This window comes from Prosopis cineraria, unplaced genomic scaffold (genome assembly GCF_029017545.1).
Source record: "Prosopis cineraria cultivar Desert tree isolate PC_DT_omini unplaced genomic scaffold, ASM2901754v1 PC5, whole genome shotgun sequence".
Classification (NCBI taxonomy): Eukaryota; Viridiplantae; Streptophyta; class Magnoliopsida; order Fabales; family Fabaceae; genus Prosopis; species Prosopis cineraria.
In genome coordinates, this window is record NW_026555336.1 from 15,064,303 (window position 1) to 15,081,367 (window position 17,065).

Sequence of the window (17,065 nt, forward strand, 5' to 3'; positions counted from 1 at the left end):
TAAATCATATGCCAATCCATCTAGTATTATCCTTGCACATGGCACTACCTCCCAGGTTCTTGTTTTGGCACTAAACTCCTTACCCCTTCGATTCATCTATCATTAGTGTTGGATGTACCTAACTTGCTTTTCATCCTCTTTCTCCCAAACAAAACTTAACAGGACTTGAAAAATTATTGTCTCTTACTGTTTCTTGGTTAATGCATGATTCAGGATCTTACGATTAATGAGATTATTACTAGAGGCTATAAGTCTAGCAACCATTACTTCCTAGTTGTTCAGGTGCCTCAAGCCATGGCTTGCTCTGGTGTTTAAATATCCTTTGATCTTCATTGCCACTTATGTCCACTTGTCTTTGACATCTTTAAAGAAGCTTTATCCTCAATTTCATCATTTGTTCCCTTAGATTATGAGTCATGTCAGTTTTCAAAACATCACCGTCTTCCTCTTGTGTCTAGAGTCAAACAACAGGCTGCGTCCCCATTTAAGTTAGTTCATATGATGTTTGGTGTCCATGTCATAATGAAAACTTCAAGTCTAGTTTAAGTACTGTGTAACTATTGTTGATGCACATTCTCGTGTTACTTGGTTATATTTAATGAAAATTGTTTTGAAGTATTCTCTCTTTTGTGCTGAGATCAAGACCCAATTTGGTATATCTTTATGCACTACAAATGAAACACTAAAGAATATGTTTCCACTTCTTTTCAAACATGTATGCTTCAAAATGGTATTTTTCATTAATCTTCATGCGTGTATATACCCCAGCTCAAAATGGTGGTTTTGAATGTAAAAATATGCATTTGCTTAAAGTGGCTCATGCTCTTATGTTCAACAGAAGTTCCCAAATCTTTTCAAGCCAAATGCTCTCTCTCCGCTGCCTATTTTCTAATTATCCAAATGCCCTCTAATGTTCTTGATGGTAACATCCCTTTCACTACCCTTTTTCCTTCCAAGCCACTATTCCCATTGAACCTACAATATTTGGTTGCACTTGTTTGTTCAAGATGTTTGGCCCCAAGTTACCAAATTAAACCCAAAATCTCTTAAATGTATTTTTCTTAGGTATTCTCATCTCCAAAAGGGCTATCAATGGTTCTCTCCTACTCTTAATTAGTACTGTGTTTGCAAATGTCACATTTCATTGAATCCATTTCTTTCTTTTCCCTATCTTCCAATCCTTCTCTACTGAAGGATGATGATGACTTCTTCATGTATCCTACCATTCAGACACCAACTCAAGCACCTACTCAACCACCTGTTACTCATGTCTACACTAAATGTCCCTAGGAGACTAATTATCTACTTCACCATCAGATCCTACATTGAGAACTCTGAGAGCAAGCTTGATTGAGCCGGAAAAATGGGTTCAGCCCAACAGGCTAGCCTGCCCAAAATTAGCGAGTTGGGCTTACAAAATGAGCCCATTTAATAAAACGGGTTAGGCTAGCCCAGCCCACTAAAATGGCAGGTTAAATGGGCCAATTTCAAAAAAATAAAAAATTCATACCTTACCTCCTATTCTCCAACGTCCACATGATTTGACACTTTATTTTATGACAAAAAATTACAATTTACCTCCCATCCTTTCTTTTCTTTACTTTTAGTCTTTTACTTTCTCCTTCTGCCCCTTTCAATTTCACAATCGCCTAGCCATTCCCATTTCCCTTCACTCCCCTTACCTCCAACCTCCATCTTCTCTTCTATATTCTCACTTGCATCTTCCACTCAAGAACTTCTCTTTCCCTCTTCCGCTAGTAGTCTTGCATAGAGTAGTGCTCTATCATAGTTAATTTGTCTTCAACCCTTCAAGCTCGACATCAACCCCAAAGTCCAAAACAGCTCTACAACTCAAATCCAAGCTCATGCCATCACTGCCATGTGCCTCTTGCTTTAATCGTGTTGTTTGCAGTGTCGACATTCTTGCAGTATGGCTGAGCCATCTCACGTTATCACGCTGTGACTGCTAAAATCAAGCGAAGCTTCATGTTTTTACCCACTACAACAGATATCTGGGTTGCTGCTTGTGATTCCTATTACAATGGTGAAGAGCTTGCAATACTATACGAGTTAAAGACAAGCTCTTAGTCGTTGAAGTAAAAGGAATGCACCAAAATAGAGTATTGGCTCTAGATGTCAACAATCTGGCAAGAACTCGACCTCATGTTTGAGGAGGAATGGAAAGATCCAAGTGATGCAGTGAAATATAAGGAGAAGATTGAGCATGAACATGTATTTCAATTCCTAGCCGGATTGAAGTCATCACTAAATGATATTCGAAGTAGAATTTTGAGATTACCTCTCCCGTCAACTCGAGAAGTCTTCTCAGAAATACATCATAAAGCATCTATGTATAAGGTAATGTTGCTTGACCCTCTTCCTCCTCCATCTTCACCCTCAAAATCTTCTGCGTTGATTAGCCGCAATAATGACACCAATCCGAAGGGCAAGAAAGGAAAAGTGACCCGTGAGCACTGTAAGAAACAAGGTCACACTAAAGATGTAAGCTAGGACCTATATGGGAAACCACCAAATTGGAAACCAAGAGAGAGTCTCGTGTCTACCAAGCATCTCATGACAATGACCAAGTTGAGTCATCTGCCCTTCCTAAGATGGAGCAAGAGCAACTAGGTAAACTTCTAGAGATGTTAAGTGTCTTAGAAAAGATTGAATCATATCAAAAATCCAAATCTACTGCTTCTATAGCTCACAAAGGTGCATGTGCTTTCCTCTCTATTTTAAATAACTTTAAATGAATAGTGGATTCTGGTGCATTAGATCACATGACTTGTGATTCTAAGTTATTTAGTAGATATACCCCTTGTGCGGGTAATGAAACAATCAACACAGCAAATGGGTCATCCTCTTCTATAGTTGGCAAAGGAAGTGTGGTTATATCTAAACATATGAAATTAAAATCTGTTTTACATGTGCCCTATTTAGCATGCAATCATCTGTCCATTAGTAAGATCACAAAAAACGCAAACTGCTGGGCTCACTTTTGTTCCACTCATTGTATTTTTCAGGACCTTCTATCGAGGAAGATGATTAACAATGCTAAGGAACATGATGGTCTTTAATATCTAGATGAATCAACCATGAGTAACCTACGGTCTCGCATTCAATGCAATTTAGTTTCTACCAATGAAAATAAATCCACTATGTATATTATGTTATGTCATAGGAGAATGGGTTACCCAAATTTTCAATATTTGTCTCAGTTGTTTCCTAAACTTTGTTATAATAAAATAACTTCTCTTCATTGTAATGAGTGTGAACTGGCCAAACACCATCGAACTACTTTTCCTCGATTTGAATACAAATCGTCTCATCCCTTTTCTATCGTTCATAGTGATTTATGGGGTCTCTCACATATTCCTAATCAAACACATTCAAAATGGTTTGTCACATTCAATGATGATCAAACCAGACTTTATTGGGTCTATCTATTATGGGACAAAAGTGATGTCTCTTCTGTTTTCTTTGAATTGTATACTATCATCAAAACTCAATTTCATACTTCCATTCAAATTCTTCACACTGATAATGGTACTGAGTATTTCAACAATCAATTGGGTACTTTTCTCAAAATAATGGTATTTTCCACAAGAGTACTTGCCCTAACAGTCCCCAACAAAATGGGATTGCTGAAAGAAAAAACCAACACCTCCTTGAGGTCGCCCGAGCATTAATGTTTACATTTAATGTTCCTAACTATTTCTTGGGGGATGCTATTCTTACTGCTACTTATCTCATTAACCGAATGCCAAGTTGTGTTCCTTCTTTCTCCACTCCACTAGACAAACTCAAAGAATCTCATAATTTATCTCACTTCACATCCTCAATTCCTCTTAAAGTTTTTGGCTACACATCTTTTGTTCATATTTCACAACCCTCCAAATTTGAACCTCGTGTGGTCAAGTGTGTCTTCTTGGGCTATTCTCCCTCACAAAAGGGGTATCGATGTTATGACCCTACTACTAAACATCTCCACACTAGTCTTGATGTCACGTTTGTTGAACACAAACCATTCTTTCCAAAATCTTCTATTCAAGGGGAGTAGGGGTGAATATCAGTTTTTGGAACGTGAGGGGGAGAGAGTTCTTGAACCTGTTATGCCACCTAAAACCCAAACACCTCCTTCTATCTCAATAAGTAAAAGCAAAGATTTTACACTGGTTTATGAACGGAAGAGGAAACATGATAATAGTACCATCATGCCCATAGCACTTCCAGAGTCCAATCCGATAGAGGTTCCAGAACCCAACCACATGGAACTTAAGGAGGAGGTTGTTGAGGAAGAGACATCTACAAATGTTATGGACTCAATGAATAAACAATATATATAGCATTCTGAACCACAGTAACCATGGCCATGCTGATATTGAGTGTTTCAGTTATATAAATTATAGTGGATCCAAATCAACAAGACAGTCTACTACTAGATATTGTGTATTTGTGGGAGGAAATTTGGTGTCTTAGAAAATCAAGAAGCAAGACGTGGTGTCCTGGTTAAGTGTAAAATCAGAATACAAGGCCATGATGCAATCTGTGTGTGATGTAGCATGGATATATTAGTTATTGAAGTTGGCCTGAAGACCTCATCACTGGCAAATTTTTGGTGCGATAGTAAAGCTTCTAATCCAATGTCCCATGAACACATGAAGCACATCAAGATTAATTATCACTTTGTTCATGACAAGTTTCAAGAGTTCCATCTTCACAGGATATGTGCATACTGAAGAACAACTAGGTGATATTTTCACAAAAGCACTCAATGGAGCTTGAATCAAATATCTATGTAATAAGTTGGGCATGCTTAATTTCAATGCTCCAACTTGAGGGGGTTGTTAGGATATTAGTATATAATATGTAGACAGTCATAACCATATATTCTGTAATTAAGGATCATTATGAGCCATTAACACTAAGGCTCCTCCCTCTTGTATATATTCTAGCTATCAGAATAAATAAAATACACTATTCAGATTCAAGTAGTTACAACAATCTTCAATCTAGAGACTGAATTTGTAGCAACAGGAAATTGGACAGCGGGCAATATAAAAGATAAGCAATTAACTAGAGGAGGAATAAATAGATAAGTTGACAACTTATCCTTATCTTGCATGCAAACCCAAGAAAAATGAAACCTAAACAGCACATACCTCTTTCAGATGCTTCTGAATCTCTTGGATAGAAGGATTTTGTAAACTATTTAGCATTCTATTGACTCGAATTTTCCAAAGGTGTCTTGCTAAAGCCAACTCAAAGTTGTGTAAATCTTGCTGATCAGAGACGCCAGCAACTTCACAGGCCTATATGAAATGACCTCAATAAGTAAAATCATTCAAATTGTAAATACTGGTACTTGTTATTTTAAGTGAGAACATGATAATGATTTCCATCAGTAATCCCCATGCTGCATTAAAACTCCCAGCAGATTAGAGTGCACAACATTTAAATCAGAAGGTATCACATTATAATAGGAAAATAGACATTTAAGGCAAAATAATAAAATAACAACTTGCCTTTATAGCTATGGTCAATTTTTCAGAGATGGTGCTAAGATCATTGTCTACATCAGCAGATGTGAAGTTCACTATGTCTCGCAAGCAAGATCTGCATAGAAGCGCTTGCTCAACAAGTTGGTTGAGAGCATCTGTCTCATCAATCCTGGGTGTACAAGAAAATTGTATGCGTTAAAAATTCCATCCACTGTCACAAATCAACAATGAGAAAATCCATGATGTTCAATAGACGAAGGCCCATGCCTAATCTTTAGAAAGTGAAAACCATGAAAGGGAATGCAGAAGTATGAATGATATTCAAGGTATATTCTTTCTTTAAACTGGAAGCAAGAGGAAGAGAAAAGGATTCATTAACATTACTACTTTAGACTTGAACTGTAAAACACATTTTGTATTTGTCCTAGAATGGGCATGTTGCAATGAAATTGAAGGCTCCTAAAAAAAAACAAACCAAAAACTTGAAACAATTCGCCAAAAAAAAAAAAAAAAACAAATGTCTTGAGCAATATCTGAAAAGAAATGAGCTATGAAATTAGGTCAGTTACACATGGTGCACATAAGGGTTTACATTATCACACATTACCTTACACACAAATTTTTAGCATCAGAAAGAAGTTCAAGAAGAACTTTCAGTCAGCACGCTTCACACCAAACCCCTGCATGGAGCAAAAGAAAAGCAGGAAAGATACAGAAGCTTCTGTAGAAATTTGCTAATGATGAAATGACAGAAATCATACCACAGGGAGAGTTCCCTTCTTATAATTGGATTCACCCTTCAAAATTTTACAGGAAGAGCACGTATAATCTTCATGGCTATTGTCCACCAAAGGTCTAATGCATAGCGTATGATAGCTGTTCATGTGAAATATATTAAAAATACATTAATGTATCCATAAAAACAATAACATGTAAACAAGAAGTTACTCAGACTGAATGATGTTATTTATTTCAATTATAGGACTCAATAATTGAAGAAATTGAAATTCAATCTTTTTTCTATTATTGCTTCCACTATTAAGTAATGAGCTCCAAACTGAAGCCGCCACCTACTGTAAAGACAAATTTTTATCTATTGACTGGGTCAACCTTTTAGCACTGGAATAAGTACACCAAATTGTCACAAAGCAACGAGTGCCTTACCAGTTTCCACAAGTGGAGCAAGTAAGATATTCCTGATCCTCAAAATCAGTAAAGCAGTAGATGCATAAACATTCGTCCTTGCAGTCTTTCAACTTGCCATATATGAACAATGATCTATCTAAACTCTGTTTCATCTGAAAAATTACAAGCAAGGTCTTGGGCATATGTAATGCACAGTTGAGTCAAGGAAATGAAGAAACTCTAGAATCAAGACCTTCTGCAGAACATCAAGCAGTGAATTCTCATTTTGGACTAAAGTTCCTACAAAATTCATGCAGTGTTTCTTCCAATTCTCCACTTTCTCAACTTCAGATGATATCAAATCTAGTTCTCTGCAGGTGAAGGCAACCTTATCACCTAATTCCTGAAGTAATCAAATCTTATCAGTGTCGAGTGAACCGAGGCAATGCCAAGGCCCCATGAGGATCTTTACAATCAATATATCAATATACAATAAATCCAAAGCAAGTTGCATTATTCACAACCCATCAACAACATGATTTATTCTTTAAATTATATAGGCAAACCAGAAACATGTCTAGTTAAATATAAAATAGTTGACAAAGGATTCATGACAGCCATATGTTGATATGTGCTAAAAACATACCTTGAGTTTCAACATTGATACCCAAGACCGTTTCCCAGAACAAAGGCTAAGGAATTGATGTGCCTGTTCTTGCCACATTCTACAGCGGAAATAAAAAGTAATTAGATAATGCATACCATATATAAGGCAGGCATATCAACTTTATCAAACTGTCCCATAGAAAATTGAAAAACCACAAACCCACATTCCCTAGAGTGAAAGTGCTGTCCACTGGCAAATTCTGGCCCAGGATGGCTTATACAGTAAATAGGTTGGAAATTAATCCAGCAAGTGTAAACTTTACAAATCCAAATAATTAATTGAAATCTTCTAGAAAAACACAAGACCAAAAGAGAAAAAGAAGATAAAAAAATAAAGAGTTGATAAATAATTGATTTATCAACAACAAAAGCTTACTTATGTTTTCCAATGGCTTCTTCAAGTTGGTAGACTATTGCTGCAAAAGGAATATTAATAGTCTGCAGGTAAGAAAAATGCAGACGCAGGCTGCAGATATCAATACATATACATTTTATATTGAATAAACAAAAAATAAGGAAATAAGAATTATCAATCATCAAGAGGACAATGCAGGGATAAAATAATACCTGGTAATCTCTAATAATATTGTCAACTTCGCCTGACTTGCTTCTTCTAGAATTGTGTGATCCAGAAATTACTTCCAAGGCCTGCCTAAGCCACTTGACTCCACGAATCAGTATATTCAATAGGGCCCCAGAATCACACAAATGAGGAAAGTCTTTTGTAGCTTCCAAAACATCCTACATTATCAATCAGAAAGCAACCTTAGAAAGCATGAGACAACCTGCTCTTTCTTATTCTCTTTTAAGAGAGAGAAGGTCAAAAAGTACTTTGAGGAGAAACTTTTGTTCTCCATGGACAAAGAATCTTAAATATATTAAAGCAGTGATCCATGCAATACCAGCACTGACCTTAGCCACTGATAGAGTTCTGAGGTAATGGGTGATCTGGGAAGAGAGATATTATGAATAAATATTATTTTTAATTTATTTTAGATATTTTCTATTTAATAATATTGTTTAGATTTCATTTAGGTATTTAGTTATCTAAATTTTATGTAGATATTTAGATATTTATTTAAGTATCTAGATGTTTATCCAGATATCTAATTATTTAGATTTTATTCAAATATTTAGTTCCATAGATTTTATTTAGATTTTATTCAATATTTTATATAGATATAGATTCTAGGAGATTTTATTCAATTTTATTTAATTATCTAATTATATAGATTTTATTCATTATTTTAGATTGTATTCAATATTATAAATATTCTTAACAACTCAAAAGCAAGCATATTATGAATAAAACAGACTTTGAGACTTGGCCCTTTAAAGATTCTCTTAAACGTGGCTATTGAGATTATGAAGTTAGATCCTGATTTCATGTGTTAATAGATATTTATCTTCCTCATTTCTCTTTACCTATCTTGCATCCTATCAACCACACTTCACTAGGCCAATTAAATTTAAAAAAAGACGACTTTTTGCAAATGCAATAAATAGTAGTTTGAATAGAAAGAATAGTAACCTCCAAAGAGGGAGAAAGATTGCAGAAGGAAAGAATCTTTTTGCACCAACGCAGTGTAGAACAAGTTGCTTTAAGTTTGGGAAGCTCATCAAAGTCAAAACCAAGCGATAAACCAGATTTTGTGCTAGACTGCATTCTGGCAATCAAACCTTCAACTTTGGACATTAGGCCACTGCTTATTCCATGAACAACGTCATCCAATTCAAAAGTATGCTGGGCATCTTCCAATAGAGAACATGCCTCACACTCCCATTTTTTGCAGTTTTGCAGAACTATTTCAAGCATCCTCACTTCTTCAAAAGATATTTTAAGAAGCTTTGACTGAGAAACCAACATCTACAAAAAAAACCAAAATTCCATATTTATAGTGAACCTGCTTTCAGCAAAGATGAAAAGCAAACAGGACAAGAAATGAACCTGAAGCTCCTCAACTTTCAGTGGAGAATCTGATGGACAAGTAGAAGAAACCAAAAATTGTTTTGAATTCATTAGCCATGAATTAGCTTCCAGCAGTGCTGCCTTCATATCATCAAGGGAAGGAAGAATCATAAATATGCTCTCTGAGGCCCTACAAGACCAACCAAATGCAATAATAACCATGAATCAATATAAGCTAGAAAAGCTCAGTAATTCTAATAAACATGTCAACCATCCTTGAACCTGATGATGTCCCTGAAGTCAGAGAAGGAAGCCTTATGTGAAAGAATCTCTTTAGCCCTTTCCTCCCAAGGTATGGCAACAGCAAGTAAACCAGATAAACCAACAAATAATTTCTCTCCCTCAAGTTGTAGCCTAGAAATTAACAAAAAAATGGAAGTAGTTGGATTATATTAAAGTTTTATAATTTTTCAGTTTTGAAAGAAGAAAAAGAGATTGCAAATTACAGTCTGGCCTCCTTCATCACTTCCTGAACAAATTCCAGAGACAACCTAGATTTATATGCCTGTGCCAATTACAAATAATTCTAATATTAATTAGTTTAAAAAATTGGAAGAATTGCTTCAGCACGTAATATAATAAATTCATAGCTCAAACATTCGATGCTACACAATTCTAATAAATAAATCCAAGGTCCGTACGACAAATGCACTAGAAAAATGAACATGCCTGTAGAGCCTTTTCCCGACAAAGAGCTTTCTGCAGCTCAGTCTCAACCAATGGCAACTCATCAACTGCAAGGTGAGACAGTGGGGACAATGAATTGACAACATAATAAACAGATACATGGCCTATAAAGATCTAAACTATGATAAAGTGGGACAAAAGAATCCACTTTTACCATGAATTTTTAATGATAAACCATCTCCTAAAATACTCTTCAATTCATCGATGACATTATGTTGGTCCTCCCGTTCATGTGTTGTCTCTACAATATGGTTAAAGTTGGAAACCCATGAAACAGCATCCTTATAATATTTCCGCAAAAGCTTCACCTCAGGTACATCAACCATAAAGCCGTCCCATTCCTTAAGAAGCATCTTGACATTCTGCAGATCACCTTTGCTAATAAAGTAATCCAATTTAACAACCAATAAAACTTAAAGAAGTGAGAAAGGAACAACAACCAAACCTTTAGATTCATGGGACCTTCTAACATCTCACTACATTTTGAACCACAAGATTCTGCTTGACTTAATATATTCTGAATCACGTCCATCTCTGGAAGCAGTACTTGAAGCTCCATAATCTATTATAAAGAATGAATAAATTATTTAATCATTATATAGATCATGTAATGCAAAATATGTGCATGACTTGGAGTCTTATGTCGATTAAACAGTATATGCATACTAATATATTAAATTAATACCATAGCAGAAAATATTTCCCTTCATTTTTGAAACATTGCAATCCCTTTACACATTAACTTGAGAGCTTGCTTTAAATTACAATAAATAATGTAAGACCGTCAGCCACCTTTACGCTGACAGGAACTATAATTGAGAAATTAAACAAAGTCAAACTAAATGCACTGTTTCTCAAGAATTAGGGCCCATTTGTTTAAAATTAAAAAATAATAGATAATTTCTAGATTTTATAAAAAAAGATTTATTTTGTCGAGATTTATAAAAACAGAAATTATTTTATATTTGACTATAATAATAAAAAGTGGTTATTCTTTAGCGATTTTGATATGAAAAGAATAAATAAAGAAATAAAAAATATTTGGTTGGTTAGTTGAGGTTAGTTAGTTGCTGCAGAGAATAAAGGATTTGGGAACCTATACAAGAGACCCTAGTTGTAACCTGAAAAGGAAAGTATTGCTTAGTCTCTATCCCCTCCTATCTATCTCTCGTCTTTGTCTCATCTTCCTTCCTATTTATCCTCTGTTCTACTCTATTTCTTCTCTATTCTATATCTTCTACCATATCAGATTTTAAAATTTTACGATATCTTCATGGATTTCTATTCATAGAGAATGATTTATTAAAATTTTATAATATTTCCGAATATCTCTGTATTTTTCTCTCACCAACCACATCATATTATTTTCAGACGCCACCTTTTTTTTGAGATTCTAATTATTTTAAGAAGTTTAAACAAACATCATAAAACTTCACAAATTAAATTTTTTTTAAAAAAATGTGATTTTTGTCATTAAAAACAAAAGCTTAAACAAATGATCCCTTGATAACCTCTGACTTCAACTTGTAAAGAACATCAAGCTCTACTGCAGCAGGATGTTTGATGGAGATGCAGCTTCTGGCTCTCTGCAGCCACACCTGAAGTGTGCCAAAAAACAATAAAACACACACACACACACACACACACACACACACCTGTTTAGCGAAATATGGAAAGCAAAATTTGCACTGCTCCACAAGCTTAAAGTACCACATAACAGCTCAAGCTTTAAAAAATATGCACTTGAGAACATAAGCAAAACTTCAGGCTGGTGCTAAGCTACAGGTGCACTCTCATAGAGACAATCATGTACCATTTTATTTTTAATGAAAAAGTCATGCATCATTTGTAAATTAATCATCAACTCCTCATCTCTTGTGGGATTAAATGTCCATTCAGCTTCCTTTTTATGTTTATGTTTGGTGGCCTAAAGCTTTTCTAAGAGATTTGATCCCACAAGTTTTCAAGAGAGTGAAAGGTATTGTTGATTTCATTGCCATCTTTTTCGGGATAATTTCAGGAAAGGATCCTTGTAGGGATTTAACTTCAAATCAGGATCAATAGAATATGAAAAATAAATATACACTGCAGGACTAAGGGACTGAGTCGAAAATATTTGATAGGAAACTACCAAATGCCCTTCATTTTTTTAACAAATTGAGTTAGGATTTTAACATGTTTATTTCACATTTTAACAAGTCAACAAGACTGAATATATAGAAGGTACTATTAACAAGTTTCCCTAGTAATTCACAACTATGCATCACTGTTGAAAGTGGGCTGATGGACCCTAGGCCCATTAGTTAACTTAACCCTAGATTTAATCTCATATTATCTTTCTTTTTATTTTAGTTGTTATTATCTTTTCAGCATGATATTAGGGATTAGATTTTATTTTTCTGATATGATATTATTATTATCACCTCTCTTGTACTTTATAAATACTATTTCCCTCTATATAAAGAAGCATGATTCATCACAAAAGTGTTCATGGCATTAGAGCTGCCATCGACCTATACCTAAATTTTTATCGCTCATGCGACTTCATGTTGGATGTGGGCCTTTGCCTATATTGGGCCTAGACCCACTAATACACAAACCTAATTTTCCTTCCTGAGCTTGCAACGTCCTTCAGAATCTGTAATTAGTGATTATTATTATTAGTTTTTATTTCATAAGAGAGTTTAGGAATCTGATTAGATTTATTCTCTCTCCCCTCCATCTATATATGTAAATCGTGATTTGTCAATAAAACATAGAGGGGAAAACAGATTCAATTACATGATATCAGAGCTCTAGTCTTGACTCTTCCCTCTTCCTTCACGATGTCGTACATGAACGCACTCACTCACCAACAACCTCGAGTCTTCCAAACCAGCGATGGCAGCAAAACGCCTTCGACTAGGACGAGAAGGGTGCAACTAGAGGAGAAGGCTGAACTCAACGATTCTGCCTTCTGGGGTAGTTGCGCCAATAACTGAGACGCACTACCAGGTCGCAGTCACGCACCGCCTGAATGGGAATAACTACCTTCAGTGGTCCCGGAACATTTTGATGGTAGTCCGAGGGAGGAATAAAGAAAAATATCTCACTGGTGTTCCTCCGCCACTGATGCCTGATAATGCCCAATATGCAATATGGGTTGTTGAGAACAATATGATGATGGCATGGCTTATAAACTCCATGACAGTGGAGATAAGTGAGAATTACCTGCTTGCAACCACTGCCAAAGAAATTTGGGAGTCAGCAAAAAACACGTACTCGATCAAAGAAAATGCTACTGCTATATTCCAAGTAAAACGTTCCCTTAGAAATCTCATTCAAGGTGACAAGTTTATAACTCAATATTATACTACTCTAATGAAGTTCTGGTAGCAAATTGATCTCTATGAGATCCATAAGTGGTCTTGTCACAGGGATGGGACTTATTATAAAAAACTGATTGATCGAGACAGATGTCATGATATTCTGCTGGGTTTAAATGAAACTTTTGAGGATATTCGGGGTCAAATAATGAGCATGAAACCCCCTCCTATGCTGGAAGAAACCTTCAACATGATCCGATATGAAGAGAGCAGAAAAATGTTGACTCAAAGCTCCATAATATCAACTCCTATTTCGAATAACGCTTCCGCACTTGTTGTCCATGGAGCTCAAGGGGAAATGAAGGGCAAGAAATCTGGAAAATGGTGTGATCACTGCAATAAGAGTGGGCATACCAAAGAGGTTTGCTAGAAACTACATGGAAAGCCCCCAAATTCCAAAGTAAAGCCTAAAAATGAAGGAAAGGGGCTTATGATTGGTGATGCAGAACCTGAAAGTGGGTCTTTAAGTACTGAAGAGTTGTCAATTCTCCGGAAAATCCTAGAAAAGCATGCTTCTTCAACTGGAATGAGTGAGCCAAAACATCCTTCTGTAACCTTGGCACATTTAGGTACTGCCCTTACTTATACTCTCAGTGAGAAAGCCAACCCAAAGAATATTTGGGTAGTAGATTCAGGAGTTACTGATCACATAACAGGTTTCAGAGAACTTTTTTTCTAATTTTAATGAACATTCTAAGCATAAATATGTTGAAGTATCCAATGGTGAATTTGCAAATGGAACTATAATTATTTCTGAGCATCTTACCTTAAAAAATGTTTTATATGTTCCAACTATTAAATGTAGCTTACTATCTGTAAGTCGCATTGTAAATCAAGCCCACTGCTTAGTATTTTTTGACAAAAGGGGTTGTGAATTTCAGGACTTAGTCTTGGGGAAGATGATTGGTAATGCTAAGGAATGGCATGGACTCTACTATATTCATAGACCTCCATCCAAGAATAATCCTACTATCTGTTCTGTCATGACCAGTGTTGACCTTACCTTATGGCACTCTAGGTTAGGCCATCCAAGCCTTCAATATATGAAATTTCTGTTTCCTAATATCACTAATAAAACAATTTCTGAATTTCATTGTGATACTTGCAAATTTGCTAAGCAAGTCCGACATTCTTTTCCTTTTAATTCTTCTACTCCAACTCACCCTTTTTCCCTTATCCGTAGTGACGTATGGGTACCATTAAAATTTGAAACGAACTCCAAATGTAGGTGGTTTGTCATGTTTATAGATGATCATACTTGACTAACATGGGTTTTCTAATGAGAGAAAAAATTGAGGTTCTCACCATCTTCAAAATTTTCATGTGTGTTTATTCAAAATCAATTTCAAACATTAATTAAAATTCTTCGCAATGACAACAGAAGAGAATATTTGAACTCCACTTTCAAAAATTATTTAGAACAACAAGGAAGGAGCATATGGAAGGTGTAAACAGGACTCTAAGATATCTAAAAAACACACCAGGCAAGGGATTATTCATCTCAAAAGGGAACAAGCAGTGTGTCGAGATCTATACGGATGGGAACAACGGAATTCAGGGCTGAAACAATACAACAGATGTAGAGATTTACACTGATACAGAGTGGGCAAGAGCCATTGATGATAGACGCTCTACAACAAGTTATTGCACATTTATGTGGGGTAATCTAGTGACTTGGAGAAGCCAAAAACAACCAATAGTTTCAAGAAGATCGACAGAATCTGAACATAAAGCATTAGCACTTAGGATTTGTGAAAGTATATAGGTTGTACAACTTCAAAAGGAACTCAGTATAGAAATGGAAGCTCCTATCAAAATGTGGTCTGACAACATGGCTGCTCTAAAAATTGCAAACAATCCTGTTCAACATGATCGGACTAAGCATGTTGAGATTGATAGGCACTTCATCAAGGAAAAAATTGAAGCTAAAGTCATAAACCTGGCCTACATTCCTTTAGGAAGACAAGTTGCAGATGTGATGACTAAGCCTCTAGTTAGAGCCAAGTTTGATGAAATGATAAGTAAGTTGGGAATAATCAACATCTATTCACCAGCTTGAGGGGGAGTGTTGGAAGTAGGTTAAATGGCCCATAAGCCTTAGGCCCATTAATTTCACTAAAACTAACCCTAGATCTAATTGTTATTATCTTTAGTTATTTATCAGCAGATTATTAGGGATTGGGATCAAATTTACTATTCTGTTTTTATTTTCCAGATTACAGAGGAGATTTGATGCGATTGTGATCTGATTATGATCTGATCTCTCCTATATATGTGTCGCTGCTCTCTGTGAATAAATCAATCCCCTTTTCATCCATAAACTCACAATATGTTTTCTTTCTCTTTGGAATTGACAGCAGAAAACAGCAAGCCCCAATGCCTTCTTCTGAAAGATAGAAGGAGAAAACTCAACGGGAAAGCATAAAAAATTAGTAAGTAAACATAGTTTTTTCCTGGTAGTTTAAGTTGGATGTAACAAATCTCTGATATAGAACACCCAACAATCCCTAATCTTCTATATAATTCCAAACAAAATTGAAAGAGATAAATAAAAATAAAGTTCCAAAAAACCCAAGTAGAAATATATGAGTAATGCTATTATTATATGGCAAATTCTACCTTAGTTGAAGAAATTTTCCTTTCCAACTTCTCAACATCTTTCACGTAGAGTGGATAGCCACAAACTCTAGAATGCAATGATTCCAACTCAGACATCTGAAATGAACATTGTTTATTACAATGGTGGACTAGATAGAAGAAGCAGAATTTCATCGAATGTAATTTATAACTAGCAAGATTACAACACATTGACAAAGGCATATAGTTGAGAAGTCTATGTTAAAATACCTTTGAACACTTTGACAAAGCAATATTAATCTCCTGACTTAACAACACAGCCCCTTCTGTATATTCCTGGTGTCATTATTTAAAGTTAAAAAAAAAATACGGAAGGGGCAACAAAAATAAACTTAAATAACACCTTCAACTTATGATAAGCAGGCTCATTGCATGGTGCAAAATTAAATGTTAGCAGCTGATCAACAAATTCTAGGTGCACTTTCTCTCTGTCAAAGTCCTGATCACACAACCAGGCTTCAATTTTTCTTAAACAATCTCTTATCCCTTCTGCCCACTTCTGAGCTTCAATCAAACTCTTCACCATATCTCGAACCTATATCCCAACCAAAAAAACCTTAATTGTGTGAAACATTATTTAATGGGACCAAATTCAAAAAACATCAAGAACTCACAGAATTCATCTCAGGACCGGCCCAAAGAAACTGTTCAGCTTCCCTCAGCACAGAAACAACAGCATCGCTTGAATAAGGATTCTGAAGAATCTCACTAGATCGCAGAAGCCATTGTGTAGCAAGCTGCGAGAAAGTAATGGAACCACCTTTTACCTACACCATCCAGCAGTCTCAAAATAATATTAAATTATAACAAGAAAGAAAAAACCTTCAGAAATGCAGTAGGGCATTCTACTCAAAATATTTAACATAATTACCTAAAAAAGGGAATGTCATAGTACATCACAAGATTATTTCTACTTAAATCCAAATAAATTGAAGGTTTTATCATAACAAATACACCAACACTAGGTGATGGCCCCCATGGCACGGATGATATGGCATTAATGGCAGCGAAGCTTGAGGATGATAATCATGAGCATGGTGACATGGAAGGAGCCCAAAGAAAGGAGTAAGGAGCCCAATACTACCAATCCAACGTACTTAAAGACCCATTAC

At 35.6% G+C, this 17,065-nt stretch overlaps 1 protein-coding gene across 1 annotated transcript; it reads right to left on the bottom strand.

Annotated features, from left to right (window-relative positions):
* Positions 1-5,165: 5,165 nt before the first annotated feature.
* Positions 5,166-16,690, bottom strand: LOC129311057 (lysine-specific demethylase JMJ17-like; the record flags this gene model as incomplete). Its single annotated transcript, XM_054953019.1, is given in 22 exon segments — positions 5,166-5,315; positions 5,529-5,673; positions 6,112-6,158; positions 6,161-6,184; positions 6,266-6,380; positions 6,669-6,802; positions 6,883-7,032; positions 7,276-7,354; positions 7,672-7,733; positions 7,863-8,036; positions 8,827-9,162; positions 9,244-9,394; positions 9,487-9,618; positions 9,711-9,769; positions 9,934-9,998; positions 10,106-10,313; positions 10,397-10,513; positions 11,463-11,549; positions 15,936-16,031; positions 16,164-16,229; positions 16,297-16,488; positions 16,568-16,690. Coding segments are annotated over 22 exon segments (2,712 nt in total), but the record flags the coding sequence as incomplete, so codon positions are not given.
* Positions 16,691-17,065: the final 375 nt, after the last annotated feature.